This window comes from Nansenia antarctica (assembly GCF_963989245.1).
Source record: "Nansenia antarctica genome assembly, chromosome: 11".
Lineage (NCBI taxonomy): Eukaryota > Metazoa > Chordata > Actinopteri > Argentiniformes > Microstomatidae > Nansenia > Nansenia antarctica.
This window is the reverse complement of record NC_137681.1, coordinates 23,543,362-23,565,022: the sequence shown is the minus strand read 5'-3', so window position 1 is coordinate 23,565,022 and position 21,661 is coordinate 23,543,362. Positions and strand designations below refer to the sequence as shown.

The 21,661-nt window shown below is 47.3% G+C and overlaps 1 protein-coding gene across 1 annotated transcript; it reads left to right on the top strand.

The window, feature by feature from the left end:
- Positions 1–516: 516 nt before the first annotated feature.
- sec31b (SEC31 homolog B, COPII coat complex component) lies at positions 517–21,251 on the top strand. Its single transcript, XM_080541720.1, has 26 exons — positions 517–620; positions 1,728–1,842; positions 1,989–2,112; positions 2,363–2,558; positions 2,661–2,756; positions 3,745–3,885; positions 4,676–4,818; positions 5,199–5,298; positions 5,588–5,749; positions 6,496–6,648; positions 6,949–7,179; positions 7,492–7,566; positions 8,081–8,173; positions 8,656–8,776; positions 9,286–9,464; positions 9,738–9,864; positions 10,298–10,443; positions 10,646–10,819; positions 12,014–12,211; positions 12,499–12,709; positions 13,881–14,294; positions 15,823–15,881; positions 16,107–16,235; positions 19,119–19,238; positions 19,418–19,489; positions 20,072–21,251. The coding sequence occupies exons 2-26, from the start codon at positions 1,764–1,766 to the stop codon at positions 20,249–20,251; spliced, it is 3,723 nt and encodes a 1,240-aa protein (XP_080397846.1). The 5' UTR covers positions 517–620; positions 1,728–1,763; the 3' UTR covers positions 20,252–21,251.
- The last annotated feature ends 410 nt before the right edge of the window (positions 21,252–21,661 follow it).

Genomic DNA, 21,661 nt, shown 5'->3' with positions numbered 1-21,661 from the left:
ACTGCTAATGGCCTCTGGTCCTAGCATAAACATGTTTTCTCCTCCTGATGCCTGATCGATATAGATCATGATTAACTTACTTTAGACATAAGTACTTGTAAGTCGCTTTGGTTAAAGGCGTCTGCTAGATGTCGAAAAATGTAAATGTAAATGTCTTACGATGACTGCTGTGTAGTTGAGTCACTTAAACTTAAACTTATTGTAAGTCGCTTTGGATAAAAGTGTCTGCTAAATGACTTAAATGCAACAAAAACAAGTATGTTTCATGCATTCATAAAGGTAGTAGGTAACACAACTTCACAAGTAAGTAAGTAAGTAAAACTTTTTTTATATAGCGCCTTTCGTACATGAAATGCAACTCAAAGCACTTTACACAAGATCAAGTGAAACATTCAGTAACATAGATAGATCATAATCACAGCTCAGTATATATGCAGTCAGTGTAGCTGAGTTCACAATAAGCCAATAGGTCAAATCAGGATACTGCTGTCAGTGACACCTCGTCGGCCACCGTAGAAGGTGAACACGTCAAAGATACTGTTGGGAGTGCCGGTAGATGATATATGTTTTCGCGTTTTGTATCTAACAGGACTGCTAAACATCAAAACATCAATTTCAACGTAAGTATTGTCTTGGCTATATATCCAGGCATGGACGCACGGTCATTCTAGAGCCGGTTGCGATACAATTCGAGCTATATCTGCAATCTTAATGCGTGAATCATAGAGTTAGCTTGTGGCTAACAGTTAGCAGCCAGGGGGTTCGACTAATCCCTGGAATAAAAACGGCCCATCGAACAGTTCCATGTCGCGGTCGTTTAAAGGCCATGAAGGAGTCAGTGAGAGTGTTACGAATGTCTTACTGATCAGCAGCAGCAGCAGCTTACGTTAGTTAAGGGAAAAACACTTCATTAACACATAATATACACTTGGATTCGTTGAAAGATGTGTAGCCATGTTGAAAAGACAAGTCATTCCATTACCAGAAATTAGACCGACTCCTGCCTAGCAACAACTTAAGCCAGCTTAGAGACAGACAGAGAGAGAGACACACACACTAGCTGGTTGAACATTGTAGCCTTGTGTATACTTGTATGTCACAAACCAAGGTGCATCTTCTACTAACATCAACTGTTATATTAATATAGTCCAGATAAACTAGCTTTCTACTATGGCTGCGTTCGTAAACTCGCTCTGAGAGCGCCGGAGCGCACACTGGCTTCAACGCCATAAAGGGACCAAGTCATTTGATTGGACGAGAGGCGTTCCGCGAGTGCTGATCAGATTCCAGAGCGAGTTGACGAACGCAGGTCTGTGTTTACTGTGCTGCAGTGTGAGGCCAGGTAGGCTTGCTGCCACGTCTAGCAGCTCGTCACCCAACACATGTTTATGTTTCATCATCATACATGTTGTGGAGCTTGATCAGTGAAGAGTACTGCCTTCAGCTCTGCTTCCATAGCTATTGCACAACATCCACAAGTATCACACACTCCCCCCCTCCTCTCTCTCTCTCTCTCTCTCTCTCTCTCTCTCTCTCTCTCTCTCTCTCTCTCTCTCTCTCTGTCTCTGTCTCTGTCTCTGTCTCTGTCTCCCTTCTTTATGACATGTCTCTCTCTCTCCCCTCTTTCTCTCTCTATTCTAGCTTTATTCTGTTTGATGTCGCAACACTAAAAAAATAGGCCTTAACCACAATTTCACAACACTGAGTTTATGTCCTGCATTGTTCAGGTTTTCTGATATCGGTACCTGGACCAGTACAGAAAGATGAGGCTGAAGGAGATCCAGAGGACCGCTCACCAGGCGTGGAGTCCTGCCTCTCACCATCCCATCTGCCTGGCCCTAGGTAGGTGGTTTAACTCTTAAGGCTTGTCTAAGGCAGGGTGATGGCATAATTTAACAGGCTTTTACAAATGATGTTACTTTGAGGTCTCTTCAGATATTGAACAGACTGTGACTGAGACTCCTTGTTTTCATTTGGTTGATCAACAGGCACATCAGCACATCAGCTGGATGCCTCATTCAACACCACTGCCGCCCTTGAAATATTCGAGTGTGACTTTGCGGACCCCGCCCTGGACATGAAACTCAAGGGGTCGCTGCCCATCTCAAACAGGTGAGCCGCTACCCAAGTCATTTAGAACTACTAGCTGTGTATGATGAAATTAACCTGAATTGATTCTATTTCTCTGTGCAGATAACCAACATTTTTATATTTCGTGTAATGGATATTTTATCCTTGTAAAAAAAAAAAGCACTTTGAATAAAGAATCGTTTGATTCACTGGTATTGAAATGACTGTGTCTTCCTGGTCAGCCAAAGAGGTGTAAATGTTTCAGACTAATGTCAACTCATCTGTCCCCTAGGTTGCACTGTATAGTCTGGGTGGATTTTGGAATGGGAGAGGACGGCACAGGTGGGAGAGTGATCGGAGGCAGTGAAAATGGCACTTTAACAGTTTATAGTCCGGAAGCCATCGTAACGTCTGGCACGGACGCCATAGTCGGACAGTCTGACAAGCACACGGGCCCCGTCAGAGCACTGGACTTCAACCCCTTTCAGGTTTTAGTCTCATATTTGTATTTTCTTACATTTTCTTTAAAGCTCTTCCATCAATTCAGTGTTGTGTGAAGTTTCTGCTCACTTCAATGCGCTCTCTTTCAGAGCAACCTTCTGGCATCCGGAGCGAATGATTCTGAGATCTATATCTGGGATATGAATAACTTTAGCAATCCGATGACACCAGGGGCGAAGTCACAGGTAGGTGTAACGCATGTGTTATATACTGTATAGTTTGTCCCATTTAGGCTACATTGGGGTTCTCCTAAGGTTTATTTTTGTCCTGTAATCATACTGTCATTCGCGTGTGTCAATACTGCGAAAAAGAGAATGAAATCCCTGATGTTTGTAGTGGTCTCACATTGATTTTGAACAGTGTTCTTCTCCCTTTCTGTTTGTTTGTTGTTTTTTTTAACGTTTGTAGCTATGCGAGGTAAGAGTGAAAGGTACAGCTCATGTGTAGTGTGGTTTGGTCTGTCGTGCCTTGAACCCGTGTGGACTCATGGGAATGGTGAATAACCTGACACCTGGACACTTTTTTTTTTTTTTATCTCTGTCAAATGGCCATGTTTCAAACAACATGTAATGTTACACTATATTTCTTCAGCACTATTTCCTCAAGTTCAGATCGGAACAGATCACTAATCATAAAAGCCTATTGTCATAAAAATCTGTATCTATGAATAGTGATTAGATTACAGTTAAGGTTGCAAAAAAATAACACCCCCCCCCAAAAAAAGGAAATTATCGGAAAGTTTCCCAAACTTTTTTGCAACCCTAATTACAGTGTTGTTTGTTATATGTGTTGGGACTGTTGCTTGGTTCTTTGGTGTGAAGTACTGTTTTGCTAACCTCTAAAATGTGTGACGTACGGTTGTATGATGTTTCCCCTAATCAATAGAATGACTTAAGACCACAACATTTAAGAGTTATCTTGTGCAATATGCCATATGCATATGAAAACATCTACATTGACTGCTTACCTGGAGATGTTCAAACATACTAACTGAAATGCCTCATGTACACTATGGTGTATAAAATAATATGAAGATGCTTGAATTCCTTTTTGAAGGTGTTTGCGAAATTGTCCATAAGTAAAAAGACATTCAACAGTCATTGGGTTGCTTCCACCGTCATTGAATTGCTTCAACAGTAATTGAATTGTCTAACCAAGGCTCCCTCTCCCCAGCCTGCTGAGGATGTCAGCGTGGTGTCCTGGAACAGGCAGGTGCAGCACATCCTGGCCTCCGCCAACCCCAGCGGGAAGGCCGTGGTCTGGGACCTGAGGAAGAACGAGCCCATCATCAAGATCAGCGACCACAGCAACAGGGTAAGATGGCCGCCGTTGGATTTGGCTCCTGATTTCCATTGATTATTTCCGTGATTATCTTACATGTAAGCTGAGCTCTCAGGCAGGCCGAGTACATACAGGCAGGTCTAGTTAGTATGCTATAGGAGTTGTCCAGCTTTTAAAGGAAATTATGAAATTTACACTCCTCAAATGATACACTCTCCCTCTAAAAAAAACAATGATACCCACTGTGGAATATCAACAATATTAATCTGGAGGTTTGCTTTTCTTGCATTCAATGTCAATTGGGAAGCACTTTGTTCCTAGTCCTCGTCTGGACCCATCACCTGGCCCCAGTATTTCAAAACATTTGATCTAGATCAGAATGATGCAGATTCTTTTTTACTATCCAGGAGGACCAGATCTATCATATTTTGAGTAGTATTTGAGTAGTATAGGCGAAATCAGACCGCTTCTGATCCTGGACAGCAAAAAAGAATCTGGATAATTCTTATTCAGATTAAATATTTTGAAATACTGGGCCCTGATGAAATCTGTATCTACAGTTGGAGTGTGTCTTGATGTGGTGGTCTGTGTGTGTGTGTGTGTCTGTGTCTGTGTCTGTGTCTGTGTCTGTCTGTGTGTCTGTGTGTCTGTGTCTGTGTCTGTGTCTGTGTCTGTGTCTGTATCTGTGTCTGTGTCTGTGTGTGTGTGTGTGTCTGTGTGTCTGTATCTGTGTGTCTGTGTCTGTGTCTGTGTCTGTGTCTGTGTCTGTGTCTGTGTGTGTGTGTGTGTGTGTGTGTGTGTGTGTGTGTGTGTGTGGTTGTAGATGCACTGTTCCGGGATGCTCTGGCACCCTGAGGTGGCCACCCAGCTGGTCCTGGCCTCTGAAGACGACCGCCTGCCTGTCATCCAGATCTGGGACCTGCGCTTCGCCACGTCCCCTCTCAAAGTCCTGGAGAACCACACAAGGTGAGGGGTCTGGTCACATGTTCGACGTACAGCAGCTGCATTGAAGTGGAGCTTTTATGACCAGTGTGTGTGGCAGTTATTGGGGCTGATTTCATGGAAGCAGGTTAAGACTAAATAATCCTAAACAAAAAAAAAAAAGCATCCTCAATGGAGATTTTCCATTGCAAGTGTGATTTAATCCTGGACTCCACCGATTCAAAAGCATAGTATCGGTGTAAAATCCCATGCTAACACCAATCCGATGCCTTTTCCATCCTTGTAGTGGAGAACACAAAGGCACACTTCTGTGGAAAGGCTGGATGCAGGCATTACGATGCAGAAACATGGCATTGCTTTGTTGAATGTTTCTCTTCTTTTTTGAATGACTTGTTTCTGCTCAGGGGACTTCTCTCTATATCATGGAGCCAGGCCGACCCAGAGCTGCTGCTCAGCAGCGCTAAAGATAACCGTATTCTCTGCTGGAACCCAAACACAGGGGAAGTAAGTTGGTTCTGCATTTCTATTCTAGAATTCTATTCTTTTAAATAAGTCCCTGTATGACGTAGTCCTCTGTGGCTCAGTTTGGTAGAGCATGGCGCCAACAACGCTTACGTTGTGGGTTCGATTCCCACCAGGACCATATATATACTGAAACATTTATGCACTCACTGCAATGTAAGTTGTTTTGGATTACAAGCCTCAGCTAAATGGCATACATTACATCAGTGTGATCTGACTGCCTCGCTTTATCTTCTTCTTCTTCTTCTTCTTCTTCTTCTTCTTCTTCTAGGTAATTTATGAGCTGCCGACAACCAACCAGTGGTGCTTTGACGTCCAGTGGTGCCCCAGGAACCCGGCGCTCCTGTCAGCGGCCTCGTTCGACGGCCGGATTAGCGTGTATTCTGTGATGGGAGGAAGCCTGGAGGCTCAGCAGCAAAGTAGTGTTGACAAGGTTAGAGGGGCTTACCGCGCCGTCTTTCACTCTGCTGAACGCCCCCACCCCTACACGGCCATATGTGACACGTTGTAGTCTTTTGGTCCGCATATCGGCAACCAATCAAAATGTTAGGACTTTTCTTTTGAAACACAGAACTACGTTTCAACGTTGTTGAGAATCATAATACAAACTCGCTTGTCAAGCCAAAATACTGCAACACAATGGATTCGGTGAGTAGTCCCCACTGCTACCTAGTTAACTATAACACTACTTTACATCGTTAGCAGGCTCACAAAACAAGCTGTGTTAGTTGACTAGCGATTTTCAACAACGCGGATTTTTTTTTTTTTTTTTTTACATTAGATCCCGATATGCGGACCAAAGCATTAGAACATAATATGGGCTTTTATTATGGGCTTTTTTCCTCTTAGAAACCATCCTGCAGAAGCCTGTGTTTTGCATCAGGGACGTGTACAAATTACTATGTTGGTTGTCTAAAAATCTTTGGTTGTCTAAAAATGTTCACATGGTCAGGATTTTAACCTATTTAGTGCCGACTCGGGTGGTTAAAGTCAAGTGCAACATTCCAGAGTGCCGAGGTTGACTTTATTCACCAAAAATGCATCAATTAATTACGATGCTTCATTTTCTAGCCAATCAAAGTGTTGTTGCTAGATAAACACTTGATTTGCTGGCAACTACAACCGAAGTTCCCTTCATGGGAATAATAAAGTTATTCTATTCTGTTCTGTTCTTCACAGATCTCCTCCTCCTTTGACAGTATGGACCCGTTTGGGACCGGTCAGGTTCTGCCCCCCCTGCAGGTGCCACAGCCCCCCGCCCAGACCACTGTCATCGCCCCCCTGAAGAAGCCACCCAAGTGGATCCGCAGACCTGTAGGGGCGTCATTTGCTGTGAGTGAAACACACACACACACACACACACCACACCACTCACACACACACACACATAAGTACGCCCTCCTCCTTCAAACGATCCCTCAAAACCCATTTTTTAAAACTATTTTTATTGCTCTTTTTACTGACTGTGGCCTTTTGTTTCACTAATTTAATGTCGAGTACTGAAAACACGCTATACAAAATAAATGCATTATTATTATTAATTATTATTATTTTGTGAAAAACCTCTGATAATGTGGACATTCCCTAATACCTGGATGAATAAGGCACAGTGCATTTTCTGTGTTTGTGTAGTTTGGTGGGAAGCTGATCACCTTCGAGAGCCCTAAGCCCGCCCCCGCGCAGAGCCCTCAGCCCCTCCCCAGGCAGGTGTTTGTGAGCCAGGTTACCACGGAAACAGAATTCCTCCAGCGTTCCAGGGAGCTGCAGGCAGCGCTCCAGTCCGGAACCTTCTCCAGCTACTGCCAGGCCAAGATCCAGGGAGCCCCGACTGACTCCGAGCAGGACATATGGAGGTTCCTCATGGTAGGGCAGCAGGACTCACACACACATACACAGGCATACACACACACGCACGCACACACGCACACACACACACACACACACACACACACACACACACACAGATAAGGACACATGTGCATGAACTGATATGATGAGTTGACTGATAGTACACTCATAGACATACACCCTGAAGGTACACAATGCTGAGAATGTGGTTTGCAGTTCAACCAATGAACATTTGAACAATTTGAACAACATTTGAACAATTTGAACAATGAACAATTGAGCAATGTCGTGTTTTTGTAAGATTTGACAGTCCTTGAATAATTGCAGGTGAACTTTGAAGATGACGCCCGGGTCAAATTCCTAAGACTATTGGGTTTCAGCAAAGATGAACTGGAGAGAAAGGTATTTGGGTTTGGTTCCTTGTTCTTCTTAAGCATACAAGGATTATAGATAATATTATAATTGTAGTTATTAACTCGTTTATTTTGATGGCTTTTGCAATATGCACTATTGCACTGGATTTGGCTACATGCCGTATGCGTTTCGTTGTCTTTGTACTTGTCTTTGTATCTGATTTAGTGCCAAGGGTGACTTTATTCACCCAAAATGCATAAATAATGACGCTTCATTTTGTAGCCAATCAAAGTATTGTTGCTAGGTAAACACCACATCCAACACTTGGCACACTAGGTGGTGTCTAAGGCTGCGTTCGTAAATTCGCCGGAGTGCACACTGGCTTCAACGTCATAAAGAGACCAAGTAATTTGATTGGACAAGAGGCATTCCATGAGTGCTGATCAGATTTCCAGAGCGTATTTATTATGAACATGTGTTATCTAAGTGTGGAATTCTTTGGCAGTTAATGAGGTTTTAAATGGGACGGTGATTAAGATATCAACATGTCCTGTCCCCCCAGATATCCACATGTCTGGGGAAGAGGTTGCAGCACAACGGCCATGGAGTGGACGCCATCGACCTGGCGGAGAAGATGCAGCGTCTTTCCGACCAGGTTAGCCTCGAGGAGTTCTAGAGCCAGTCACAGATCTGTTTTCAGTCACATGATCTGCGAAAGTTGCTCTGTCAGAGTGCCAGAAAGACGGGACTGGTTTCCTGTACACAGATTAAAGCCCTAATCCTAGACTTAAAAAACATCTTCAATGGAGATTTGTTTCCTTTGAGAGTGTTGTTTTAGTCAAAGACTAGGCTTCATCTGTTTTCTGGGAAACTGGCTCCGTTAGTGTTCACACAGATCACCCATGCTGAACTTTGACCGGAATCTAAATGTTGTTGTTTATTAAGTAACTTTTTCTGAGTGGGGCAGTCCCACCCATATAGAGAGAGAAGGGGTGACATGCAGGATATGTCCTTGGCCGTAATCGAACCGGGAACCCTGCGGTTACGTGCGTTACGCCACCAAGCGCCCCGGGAATCTAAACTTTAACCGCCATCTTGTTTTCTCTCAACTTTGACCGCCATCTTGTTTTCTCCCAGAGGTCGGATGAGGCCTCCACAGCCGGAGACTCCAGAAGCCCTGACTCCGCCTCCCCGTCCGACTTCTTTAGCCAGCTCCCAACGAAAAAAGTTCAAAACTTCCAAATCCCAATCTCAGCAGGTAACCTTTTTTTTTCTCTCTCTCTCTCTAAGATACAGTGTACAATGACAGTTTTTAAGAGGCTTTCAGCCTTTTTAGAGATTTACATTTATGCAATTTTAAACTGGTTTGTTTTACATTTGAAAGTGAGTAAAACTGCTTGTAGCAGCTCACCCGCAATGCTGCGATTTCTTCTGGTTTATATACATTCAAGGTGCGTGCGTGCGTGCGAGAGATGAAACAAACAAAAAAACGTAATTATTTAGTCGATACATCCACAATAACTAACCAACTAACGAGCCACTACAAAATAGTGTGCTGGTCAGTTGGTTATTCACCATGGTGACAGCCTTGATCCATCTCCTTTTCTTTTTTAAATGTAACCTTTATTTAACCAGGTGACCTCATTGAGATAAGGAATCTATTTTCCAAGGGGGGACCTGGCCAAGAGGGGCAGCACAAGGACACAGTCATACATTCAATACACAGATAATAAGATACCTCCTACCTGTGTTCCTGCTCCTGTCCAGACACAGACGGGCTGATCAGCCAATCTCTGCTGGTGGGCAACTTCGAGGGGGCGGTGGACCTCTGCATCAACGACGGGCGCTACGCAGAGGCCATCCTACTGGCCGTCAGCGGGGGGGCGGAGCTGCTGAAGAAGACCCAGCAGAGATACCTGGACAGGCAGAGGAACAACATCTCAATGGCAAGACCAGTTTGAAGTGCCTCCCTTTTGTTTTCGGACAACAATATCCCCTTCCTTCCATTCCCTTCCAGGACTTTATTCTATATAACAGAAACCTAATTCTTTTATCGTATTATTTTCGCGAGGAGGTGCAATGGCTCATGGGAATGTGCCAATGTTTCAAGCTTTTAACAATCTGTGTACAACTGTACAATTACAACTCTTATCCACATCGATGCATGTGTTTATAAAGCGGAATATTCCACCCCCCCCTCCCCTCCCCTCCCCTCTCAGCTCATATCATCAGTGGTCACCCAGAACTGGCGGGACATCGTCCAGAGCTGTGAGTTGGACAACTGGAAGGAAGCCCTGGCAGCGCTCCTGACCTACACCCATCCGGAGGAGTTTGCCGTCCTCTGTGGTGAGACATCCAGGACTGGGTCATGTGACTCCTGCCCAGACATGCTTTTTACCCTGAGGTCAGCACTTGATGCTGCCAGTGAGTTGAAAGACCACACCCTGACATTTCTCTCTCTCTCTCTCTCTCTCTCTCTCTCTCTCTCTCTCTCTCTCTCTCTCTCTCTCTCTCTCTCTCTCTCTCTCTCTCTCTCTCTCTCTCATTCTCTGTGCGCCTTGCTCTCTCTACTGTCTCTCTGTCTCTCTCTCCCCCCCACTCTTCTCTCTCTTTCTCCCACACTCTTCTCTCTCTCTCTCTCTCTCTCTTCCACACTCTTCTCCCTCTCTCCCCCACTCCTCTCTCTCTCTCTCTCTCTCCCCTACTCCTCTCTCTCTATCCCTCTCTCTCTCTTTCTCCCCCCCCCCACTTCTCTCCCCCCCCTCCCCCCTCCTGGTAGACACCCTGGGTGGTCGTTTGGAGGCTGATGGCTCAGAGAAGCGGTGTCTGCAGGCCTGCCTGTGTTACATCTGCTCTGGGAACGTGGACAGGCTGGTGGCCTGCTGGGCCCTGCAGAGGGACTGCTCAGCTCCGCTGGTTCTGGAGGTAAACAACCATGTTCTTTATAAACAACCATGTTCTTTATTGGGTTAGAGACAGTAGAGATTGACATGAACGATGGATGAGAGAGAGTACCAGTAGTTTGACATTGTGTGTGTGCGTGTGCGTGCGTGTGCGTGTGTGTGTGTGTTCGTGTGTGCGTGTGTGCGTGTGTGCGTGTGCGATTGATTGTGACTGTGACTGACAGGACCTGGTGGAGAAGGTGATGGTTCTGCGTAAGTCCATCGAGCGCCTGCGTCACACCGAGGTGGCGGCGCCGAGCCCGGTCCTGGCCGACAAGCTGACCCACTACGCCGGCCTGCTGGCCTCCCAGGGCAGCCTGGCCACCGCCATGACCTACCTGCCCCCCGCCTCCGACCAGGTGAGCAGCAGGGACTCCTCTCCTCTGTCCTCCCTCCCTCCCTCCTCCCTCCCTCCTCCCTCTATCCTCCCTCCCTCCTCCCTCTGTCCTCCCTCCCTCCTCCCTCTGTCCTCCCTCCCTCCTCCCTCTGTCCTCCCTCTATCCTCCCTCTGTCCTCCCTCCCTCCTCCCTCTATCCTCCCTCCCTCCTCCCTCCCTCCTCCCTCTATCCTCCCTCCCTCCTCCCTCTATCCTCCCTCCCTCCTCCCTCTATCCTCCCTCCCTCCTCCCTCTATCCTCCCTCCATCCTCCCTCTGTCCTCCCTCTATCCTCCCTCTATCCTCCCTCTATCCTCCCTCTATCCTCCCTCTATCCTCCCTCTATCCTCCATCCTCCCTCTATCCTCCCTCTATCCTCCCTCTATCCTCCCTCCATCCTCCATCCTCCCTCCTCCCTCTATCCTCCCTCTATCCTCCCTCTATCCTCCCTCTGTCCTCCCTCTATCCTCCCTCTATCCTCCCTCTGTCCTCCCTCTGTCCTCCCTCTGTCCTCCCTCTGTCCTCCCTCTATCCTCCCTCTGTCCTCCCTCTGTCCTCCCTCTGTCCTCCCTCTGTCCTCCCTCTATCCTCCCTCTATCCTCCCTCCATCCTCCCTCTATCCTCCCTCTATCCTCCCTCTATCCTCCCTCCATCCTCCCTCTATCCTCCCTCTGTCCTCCCTCTATCCTCCCTCCCTCCTCCCTCTGTCCTCCCTCTATCCTCCCTCTGTCCTCCCTCTATCCTCCCTCTGTCCTCCCTCTATCCTCCCTCTGTCCTCCCTCTATCCTCCCTCTGTCCTCCCTCTGTCCTCCCTCTATCCTCCCTCTGTCCTCCCTCTGTCCTCCCTCTGTCCTCCCTCTGTCCTCCCTCTATCCTCCCTCTATCCTTCCTCCCTCCTCCCTCCCTCCTCCCTCTGTCCTCCCTCTATCCTCCCTCCATCCTCCCTCCGTTCCTCCCTCCATCCTCCTTCCATCCTCCCTCTGTCCTCCCTCTATCCTCCCTCCATCATCCATCCTCCCTCTATCCTCCCTCCATCATCCATCCTCCCTCCATCATCAATCCTCCATCATCCATCCTCCCTCTGTCCTTCCTCTATCATCCCTCCATCATCCATCCTCTATCATCCTTCCTCCCTCCCTCTATCCTCCCTCCGTCCTTAACTTTGTCGCCCCCTGCAGGCAGGGATCATGAAGCTGAGAGACAGGCTGTTCCACGCCCAGGGGCAGGCCGCCGCAGGGGGGCAGCAGCCGCCTCCGTTCCCCTACGACAGAGTCACCGTGGGGGGGGCCAAGCCCAGCCCCCCCGCCCCTGCCCCCATGCCTGCCCCTACCCCCCCAGCACAACAACCTGCAGCACCGCAAGCACAGAAACCACCGGTAAACTTGATGTAGAATTCGTGTTTATTTGTTTACTTTTATTTTAAATAAATAATAAATATGTTCACTACGTGGTTTAGATAAAGTTGCGCGTGAATCTACTTTTTAAAAAATGTTTACCTCACAAGAGATGCTAGTGAAATAAGGCGGTTCTATTACATTTTCAAGCTGTTATATTTCTATGGAAAAATGTGTTGACACAGCTGACGTTTGTGCAAAAAAGTTACTTTTATGAAATATATTGATGATGATGAAGATGATGAAGAAGCCATGCTTGTGCACCACAGGGGCCGTACCAGCCTGCCCCCCCTGCCCAGATGCCCACCGGCGGCCAGCCCCCTATCCCAGCTGTCTTCACCCCCCAGGCTGCTCCTACCAGCCAGGCCAGGCCGCCCCCCTCCTACGGCGGGCCTCCCCCGCCCTCCCACGTCCTGCCTCCTGGGGTCCCACGCTCGGCCCTGCGGCCCGCCTACCCCCAACATCCTGCCTCGGCCCCAGGTACAAACTGTGCCTTGAAACCCACCCACCCACCCTTCCTTCCTTCCTTCCTTCCTTCCTTCCTTCCTTCCTCCTGTCGTGGAAATTCTCCACAGCAGTACTTCAGGTGAAGGTTTTGACATTCAAGAGTCAAAATAAAAAGGACAAAAAAACGTCCTTCTTCTTCTAGCACGACGACTGCCAATGGCCCCAGGCCTGAGCAGAGATTACTTTTTCCTGCTCTGACTGGTGGATAGATGACTCACTTACTTAGTCAGATGTTTTTGTTGTAAGTCGCTTTGGTAAAAGGCGTCAGAATGGCTAAATGCCAGAAATGTACTGTAACATGTAACGGTCTTGTTAAGCCACACAATACAAGTTGTTATTACACTTGCAAGCAGAGAGACACACTAGACGTAGTTCAGTGAATTCTCTTGAGAGCAGCTCAACAGCTTTTCTGCCTTCTAGGCAGGGAGGGAGGGAGGGAGGGAGGGAGGGAGGGAGGGAGGGAGGGAGGGTGGGAGGGAGGGTGGGTGGGAGGGAGGGTGGGAGGGAGGGAGGGAGGGAGGGAGGGAGGGAGGGAGGGAGCCCATGCCCGGGACAAAGGCAAAGATAGGGAGGTTGGCGGTTGGTGCATATTGTGTCAACAACAGGTGCCACGAGTACTGTTTTCTCTCACTGTCGACGGCCGTTTTGCCCTACAACAGTGTCAGCCTTTACCATTAGGGCAAAGCCTAGCATGTTCTTTTAAGCAATGCAGCAGTATTTTATTTCAAACATTTCTATCAAGGTGGGCCTGGGTGGTGTAGCTCACTAAAGCGCATGCCATGTAATCGCAGGGTCCCTGGTTCGATTCTGGCCTTCAACCTATTTTGCCATGTCATCCTCCTCTCTCTCACCCATCCTTCCTGTCAATCTCTACCGTCTCTCTACCTATCCTAATAAAAAAAAATAAAAATAAACTTTTGAAAAATCACACTCCCTTCCTTGATCGACCAATCACTGGGCTGTCATGACCTGATTGGCGAAAGCGGTGCCAGTGGAAAAAGCTTTATCCAATCACGTGAGGTCAGACCACCTCAAGGTCCCTGGTTTCTGGACAGGGCCAGTCCAGTCCAGTCCAGTCCAGTCCAGTCCAGGGAGGTGGACATGGTTTGACGTGTGTCTTTGTCTCCTCTCTCTCTCTGTCCAGGGTTCCCTCCACTCCAGCCATTCCAGCCTCAGCCCATGCTGCCAGCGGGCGGCCACCCGCCCTTCCCCCCCGGGCCCCAGCGCCCCGCCGCCAGCATGTCAGGACCCACCCTCCCCCTGTCCTCGTCCGCCCCCGGGGGTCTCCCCACCATGGCCAGCCCAGGGATGCCCCCTCCCGCCGGGTTCATCACCCCCACCTCGCTCCCCTCAGGCCCCATGCCCCCGACATCGCAGCCCGGAGCCCCGGTGCCCATGTATCCCGGTGGCCCCCCCCACCTCAACCAGGGGCCCCCGCCCCAACCCCCCATGGTCCCTGGCCCCTACCCGCCCGTGGGTCCAGGGTACCCCCAGGGAGGGCCCGGGGCCCCCGCTGTGAAGGCCTTCTCCGCCCCACCTGTTGCTCCTCCTCCTACAGGTACAGGACTCCCAACACAACGCTCCACAGCATAACACTAAGGGCCGGTTTCACAGACGAGGCTTACGGCCTAATCCTAGACCAAAAAAACCCCCATCTTCAATGGAGATTTTTACATTTCGTTAGGCAATTATGCCTAAGTCATGCTTCACTTGTGGTCAGCCGAGCCATCTTTGTATGTAGTGTCAAAAATGTCAAAGAGATGGCTTGGGCAGATAGTGATTTTGGAATGTAACAAGCATTCTAATAGGCTGATGGCATCATAGGCAATAATGCACAGTGAACCAGCAGTGTTAGGAGAGTAGAGTTAGGCAGATATCTGAATTTGGCCAAAATATAACTTAGGCAATTATGCTATGAGGCTACCGGTTTGAAAGTGGGATTTAGTCCAGGACTAGGCCTTAAGCCTGGTCTGTGAAACCTGGACCCCTTAGGCTTTCTAACACGGCTCCTCACAGACCGTCACCATCATTCCATTACTAACTCATCTGTTCACGTTAGTCAGAAACATCTGTTTTACAACCCTAGCTCTTTTAACCAATGTAAACTCAGTGTTAATTACAGAGATGTTAGAATTTGCAGCGTGTTGTTCATGTTAGTGGGTTCATTCTTTTCTACAGCTGTACCCCCCCCTTGTCTGAATTTCAGGGTTCATTCCTTGGCTGAGTTTCCAGGTTGACGATGAAGGTGACAGGGCTAGGTTTGGATATGGCTTTAAGAGTGGACCGCAAACATGTATGAGGGAGTTTGCCTGTGTTAGCAGCCTGCCACGTGCCGTCTCAGGGAAATGTAGTGCATTCAAACATCATTAATTCAGTCATATAAAAAAATATATATATAAAAAAATAAAGCAAGAATGTTGAATCAGTGTAGCGTGTGTGGATCTCCCTCAGGGCTTTATTAATAATAGATAAGTTTGTTTAGATAGTTAGATAACTTGTCAGTGGCCTGTTGGTTGTGGATGGTGGATCTTTACACATCATCATTGGCGCTAAAACGTGTGAATGCTTGACAGTTCATAACATTTTAGTGCTCAGTGTGTGTGTCTTACATGTATGTGTCTCTTACATGTCAAGTGTTAATCATCCAACATAAACTATAACCTCACTTATATTGCTGCCTGGCAACGGTTGGTTCTGCCTTTGTGTTGTGTTGACCTATTTTGCTGCTGCTGGAATGTTGAAACCTTTTTTTCACGGTTAATAGTGGGGCTTGCTTTTAAGACTAATCTTGTTTCAAAGAGATGGGTGCGTGCGCGCGTGCGTGCGTGCGTGCGTGTGTGTGTGCGTGTGCGTGTGCGTGTGTCTGTGCGTGTGTGTGTGTGCGTGCGTGTGTGTGTGTGTGCGTGTGTGTGTGTGAATACTCATTATCCTCCGTTTAAATGCTCCGTTTAAATCCGTGGATCTGTTTTTAGACGTCGCTTCTGGTTGCTCAGGGGACTTTTTCTCAAAAAAGCCTTTTGGTAAAAAGTGTCTTGTGGGGAATGTTGACATCTCCATCTCCTGACTCCTGATGTGTTCATCCTCAGGAGGTCAGGACGGCTGGAACGACCCGCCCGCTGTACGAGGGGGTCCCAGGAAGAAAAAGGTACTTCCGGGTCCTTCCAGTTGTCAGAACCACGTACAAACCCACCCCTCCCTGTATGTTCACACAGACTGACATCAGACGCTCAGGCCAAGCATTTTCACCAGATGAAAGAGGCCAAACCTCTCCATCTTGGATAACTCAGTACTTATTCATACCTACTTACACATGCTTAAACATGTCAGAATATTGCTGTTATATAAGATTTCCTTTCTTTCTTTTTTTTAGCTTCCTGAAAACTACACTCCTCCGGCCCCCATCACCGCCCCGGTGATGGGCTTCCCCATGGAGGCCCCCGCCACGCCCCACGACCGCACCCAGGTTCCCCCTGGGGCGCCCCAGGAGCCCAGCGTGCAGGTCAGCGCCAACCAAACACTTCCGGAAGTTCCGGAAGCTTCTTAAGAACCAGTTCGAATCAAAGATTCGCAAACAAGGTGAAACCGTTTTAGAACGTTGCAGAGAAAAATCGCACAGAGTCTGAATGACCCCGTCACAGGCTGGCTGAAGCCGTTACCTGGCATCTCATCAGACCTACCATGTCAAAATCGCCGAATGCAGTTTTAGAACGTAAGAACGTAGCTATTTCTCTTCAGCCAATCAGGAAACAGCACAGACCAGTACGAAAACCAACTCCTCCAGACAACAAAATTGTTCAGGAAATATCCATCGGTTTTCCAATTCCTTAAATAAATTGGCATAGGCACCCTGTCTCTGCCTCTGCAGTAGCCAACGATGGCTCCAGATCCTGGCTTTCCAAGCTCGGTGACTCTTCGCCGTTTATTGATAACTTTGATAAGTGTTGTTACTGCAAACACTGCCAGCAAGTCACTGTCATCCATTTGTCTTCTTTTTCTTGCCAGGTAAACACAATAGCGTTGTTATGGAAACGGTCATCTGTGTCTGTGCTCGTTGCTTGGATGTGAACTGCCCAGCTTTGGGATTCTGTTGCAAAGTGGTTGCAAGTTTCAACTCGTCCCAATGCATTATAGACATTTTCTTTACAACAAGCATAACCAAAAAAAATCGATATTATGCTGCTATGAGTACACCGACCAACGCAACGCAGACCGACCAACGCAACGCAGACCGACCAACGCAGAACTATAAATTGGGAGAGCCCTTGTGTAGGCTACGGCGTAGCCGCGCGTAAATTCGACGCAGAACTATAAATTGGGAGAGCCCTTGCGTAGGCTACGGCGTAGCCGTGCGTAAATTCGACGCAGAAGTATAAATTGGGCTTAAGGATCACTGGACACTTCTCCAGAGTGTGCTTACAGGAAAGGCACAGAATGTTTATGCGTCACTTTGTCCAAATACCCAAGATTATGGTGTGGTTAAAGCTGCTATTCTTAGAGCACATAATTGGTTCCGGAGGCATACAGAGGTTCAGCACATTCAGGAAGAACAGCTCACAAAAATGTGGAATTTGCTTGTGAGAAGGAGGTATTTGACCCTTGGTGTGCGTCAGAGAAGATTGACAGTTTTAAGAAAATTCGAGAAATTTAAGGCTTATAGTTTACCTGACAGCATCGCAATGTAGGTCAATGAGCAGAGAGTAACTGAGTGTTCGGAAGTGGCAGTTCTCGCTGATCAATTTGTATTAACACATAAGATATCTTTCGAGAATCCTAGCTATCCCGTGCGTATTGGGAAGGGCAAGTCAAAAGGGTGCTTTGCTGACAAGCCCATAGTCCTTGGTGACGGTAGCAAGGGTGGAGAGAAAGGGGTGAAGAGTAGAGATGCTCCGATCAGGGTTTTTGGTGCCGATCACCGATCACTGGAATCAGTGATCTGCCGATCTGATATCACCGATCACCGATCACAGCGTCGAAAATGGCAATTGAAGCATTCTATTTATTGTGTAGCATTATTTATGTTTTTAATTATTCTTAACACCATTGACATTGTATATTAAGTATTTAAATGAAATTAGGAGATGAGAAAGTATCATGAATTGACGACCATCTGTTTTATTGAATTCACAACCACCTGTAGCTTACTTCAGGAAAAACAAATAAAATGTGAAAATAAAAATCATAATAAATCAAATGTACACTGTCACATCAAATGTGCAACATTCCACTCGAATGAGAGGAACTAGGGGCTCTTAGAGAACTTGGAGCTTATACAGTATACTGTAGCTTTCCTGAGGAACAATAAACATACCCAAACTAAACTGCAACATAAACAGGCTATAGCCAAATATAAAATACTGTTTCAAGTCAGTCAGTTTCAAGTCATAATTATTTAGGAGGAGATAAGACAGCAAGTCAGCAATAATCAATAAAACAAACAAAAAAAAACATTGCACCTAAGGAGATTTCAGACTCAAACCTTACTTCTGATTAAGCAGCATCACTGGCAGATTAGCCTTGAGAAATACAAGCATCTCAGCGTTTTTGGCACTCAGCCTGTTCCTCTTATCATCTAAAATATGTCCTGCTGCTGAGAAGTCGCTCGCTATCTACACTTGTGCAAGGTGCACAGAGGAAGACCTAAAACTCACGCGCTAATAGTTGTTGCTATGGGCCAAGTGACTTCCTGCTCGCGGGGTCACATGACGTCGCTGCACACTACCTACACTACGCTCGTGAAGTCGCGCTGGAACTCTGACCAGCACTCGTGGAACGCCTCTCGTCCAATCAAAGCACTCGGTCCCTTTATGACGTCGAGCCCAGTGTGCGCTTCGGCGCTCTCTGAGCGAATCGACGAACGCAGCAAATGCCGTATGATATTCGTGGTATTGAAAGACCTTGCGTGCGTTCCTCCCCGAGGTATTTATTTTGAGCAGACATTACAAACGGCATATTTGTTGTCTCTTTCCGACACTGTGTAATATTTCCAGACTGGCGACGCCATTTTGTAAACTGATCGGTCGTGTTTGATCGGCAGTTTTGAGAACTCCGATCAAAACCGATCAAGGCCATATCGGCCGATACCGATCGGCGCCGATCAGATCGGAGCATCACTAGTGAAGAGAGAACTTCGCGAGTGTTTCCACTGTGGACAGAAAGGTCATCTGAAGGATAACTGTTATGCTCTTCACAAGGATAGGCATCCTGAGAAACAGATATCATTGGTGATGTCGCCCACTTCTTTAACTGAGAGTGTTGCGAATCTTCGATCTGAACTGGCCTTTACATTTTATTCACCCTTGGCACTACACGAGTTAAGACAGAGATGGTGACCGAGCACTCACCCCCCCCCCCCCCCCCCCCTCCTGTATGCTGCTTCCTCTAGCTTCTCCAGCAGATGCCGGCTGAGCGGGTAGAGCAGAGGGAGATCCCCGCGGAGCACATGGTCCTCAAAAGCACCTTTGACAGCCTGGTGCAGCGCTGCCAGCTCGCTGCTGCAGACCCAGTAAGTCCCCCCCCCCACACACACACACACACACACAATCAGGACAGCAGGATCAGTCACTGTGACTCATTGAAGTCATAGCATCAAGAGTTTGTAATATTCAAAGACGGCACCAAAGGTAGAGTGTAGTTTGACATTTTGATTTTGTGATATTTCCTCTGTCTTTTTTCTTTTTTTAGCAAACAAAAAGAAAACTCGAGGATGCATCGAAGCGCCTTGGGTACCTGTATGACAAGCTGAGAGAGCAGACGGTAAGGACAGGCTACCGAGGAGCTGCCCTTGGAACACTACATTTGGTGTTCTGTTTTGTTTTGTTTTGTTTGTTAAGGCCAATGCACACGGCGTGCGATTTTGTCGCACGACAACATTCGATTCTCAATTCACACCACCGAAGTGTGTGGGTGTGAATGGAGAATCGAATGTTGTCGTGAGACAAAATCGCATCGCACGCCGTGTGCATTGTCTCATTCAAAACAATGGAATCTAATTCGGCGGTGCGACAAAATCGCCGCCGTGTGCATTGGCCTTAAGATTTGCACTTGGTGTCAGTTCTGTCTGTCAGGATCCAGAACTCTCTTCTAAATAATATAAATAAACCAATATGGGGCGAGTGTTGCTCACTAAGGCGCATGCCACGTAATCGCAGGGTCCTTGGTTCGACTTTTAAACCCCCCTGACCCTAACCTTTAACCCCCCCCTCACCCTAACCTTTAACCCCCCTCACCCTAACCTTTAACTCCCCCTAACCTTTAACCCTCCCTAACCTTTAATCCTCCCTAACCCTGACCTTTAACCCTCCCTAACCCTAACCTTTGCGTTGTGCCTTCCTGCAGCTCTCTCACAGCATCCTGGGGGGGCTACATGAGATCAGCCGCTGCGTGGCGGGTCAGGACTACCAGCGGGGGCTGGAGGTCCACACCCAGGTGGTCTCCAGCAGCAACTTCAGTGAGATCTCTGCCTTCATGCCCATCCTCAAGGTGGTCATGACCATCGCCAACAAGCTGGGTGTCTGACCGCCGGCCACAAACACCAAGCCAGGATTCAGTGTTACGGATCATAATGTTAAATATAAATATATTTATTTCTTTTTTTGAGCTATTAAAAAAAAAAAAGATGTGCTTTTGATCTGATGATAGCGTTATTGCGGATTTGTGGTAATCACACTCGAGTACACCCGTTAGCCTCCTCCAGTTCAGGTTTGTGACTTGGGTAAGAGGAAGGCTAGGTCTTTGACGAGACAGGGTCGTTGTAACTGTGGTGATCAACGGAAAACTCTGGGTATTTTTGGGGAAAGTTATGTGATTCCTTTTCATTTGGAGGGAAGACGCCTGTGTATAATATTTAAGTGATGTGGTGTGCTGACGCAATTTTCCCGAAAGATGATTTATGAGTTGCGTAAGATGGTAGTTCAGTAAGGAGGGACATTGAAGGGTGAGAAAGACGCATGGTGTCCTCAAACAATGTGGATCTCAGTAAATATGGCGGTGTCACATATATCCACTCACTGAGCACTTTATTAGGAACCCTATACTAATACTGGGTAGGGCCTCCCATTTGCTCACAAAACAGCCTCAATTCTTTGTGGCATTGATTCCACAAGATATTGGAAACATTGCTTTGAGATTCTGGTCCATGATGACATGATTGCGTCACGCAATCCCTGCAGATTTTTCAGGTGCACTTTCAAGCTGTGAATCTCCCGTTCTGCCACATCCCAAAGGTGTTCTATTGGATTCAGATCCGGAGACTGGGAATGTCACGTTCACGAAACAAGATGACTTTTGCTTTGTGTGACGGTGTATTATCATGCTGGAAGTAGCCATTAGAAGATGGGTACATTGTGGCCATGAAGGGATGCACATGGTCAGCAACAATACTCCAATAGGCTGTGGCATTCAAACGATGATTGATTGATATTAACGGTCCCAAAGTGTGCCAAGAAAACGTACCCCATACCATTAAGATAATTGCATGAATTAGAATGTGTACAGGTGTTCGTAATAAAGTGCTTGGTCAGTGTATATCGAGAGAGGGATAGGGAGATGGAGTGAGGGAGAGAGAAGGGGGAAGGGATGGAGAGGGGGGGGGGGGTGATGGAGAGGGAGATCGAGGGGGAGACAGGTAGCGGTAGTGTGTTCCACCAACATGTACCTCAAGCTCTACTTACCTTACAACATGCAGCTGATTCAAAATGGTTAGATGACTGAATGGATGAATAAATCAAACCTTATGTAACACATACTGTAACACAGCGACGATGGGGGGTACGCTTCACACACACCCCAGTATGTTGAACTAATCGTGCCATCTCTTAACCGTTGGTTTTCGGGCCAAAGCACTGCAATGGAATGTAAATTCAGTGAATGTTGTGAAGTTGATGGATTTCTTTTTATATTTAGTCAGTCTTACGAACATGAAGCTGC

Coding starts and splice junctions, on each gene's coding strand:
- sec31b (XM_080541720.1), top strand. CDS start 1,764: ATGAGGCTGAAGGAGATCCAGAGGACCGCTCACCAGGCGTGGAGTCCT. Junction 12,710..13,880: donor ACATCCTGCCTCGGCCCCAG/GTACAAACTGTG, acceptor CTCTCTGTCCAG/GGTTCCCTCCACTCCAGCCA. Junction 19,239..19,417: donor AGCTCGCTGCTGCAGACCCA/GTAAGTCCCCCC, acceptor TTCTTTTTTTAG/CAAACAAAAAGAAAACTCGA.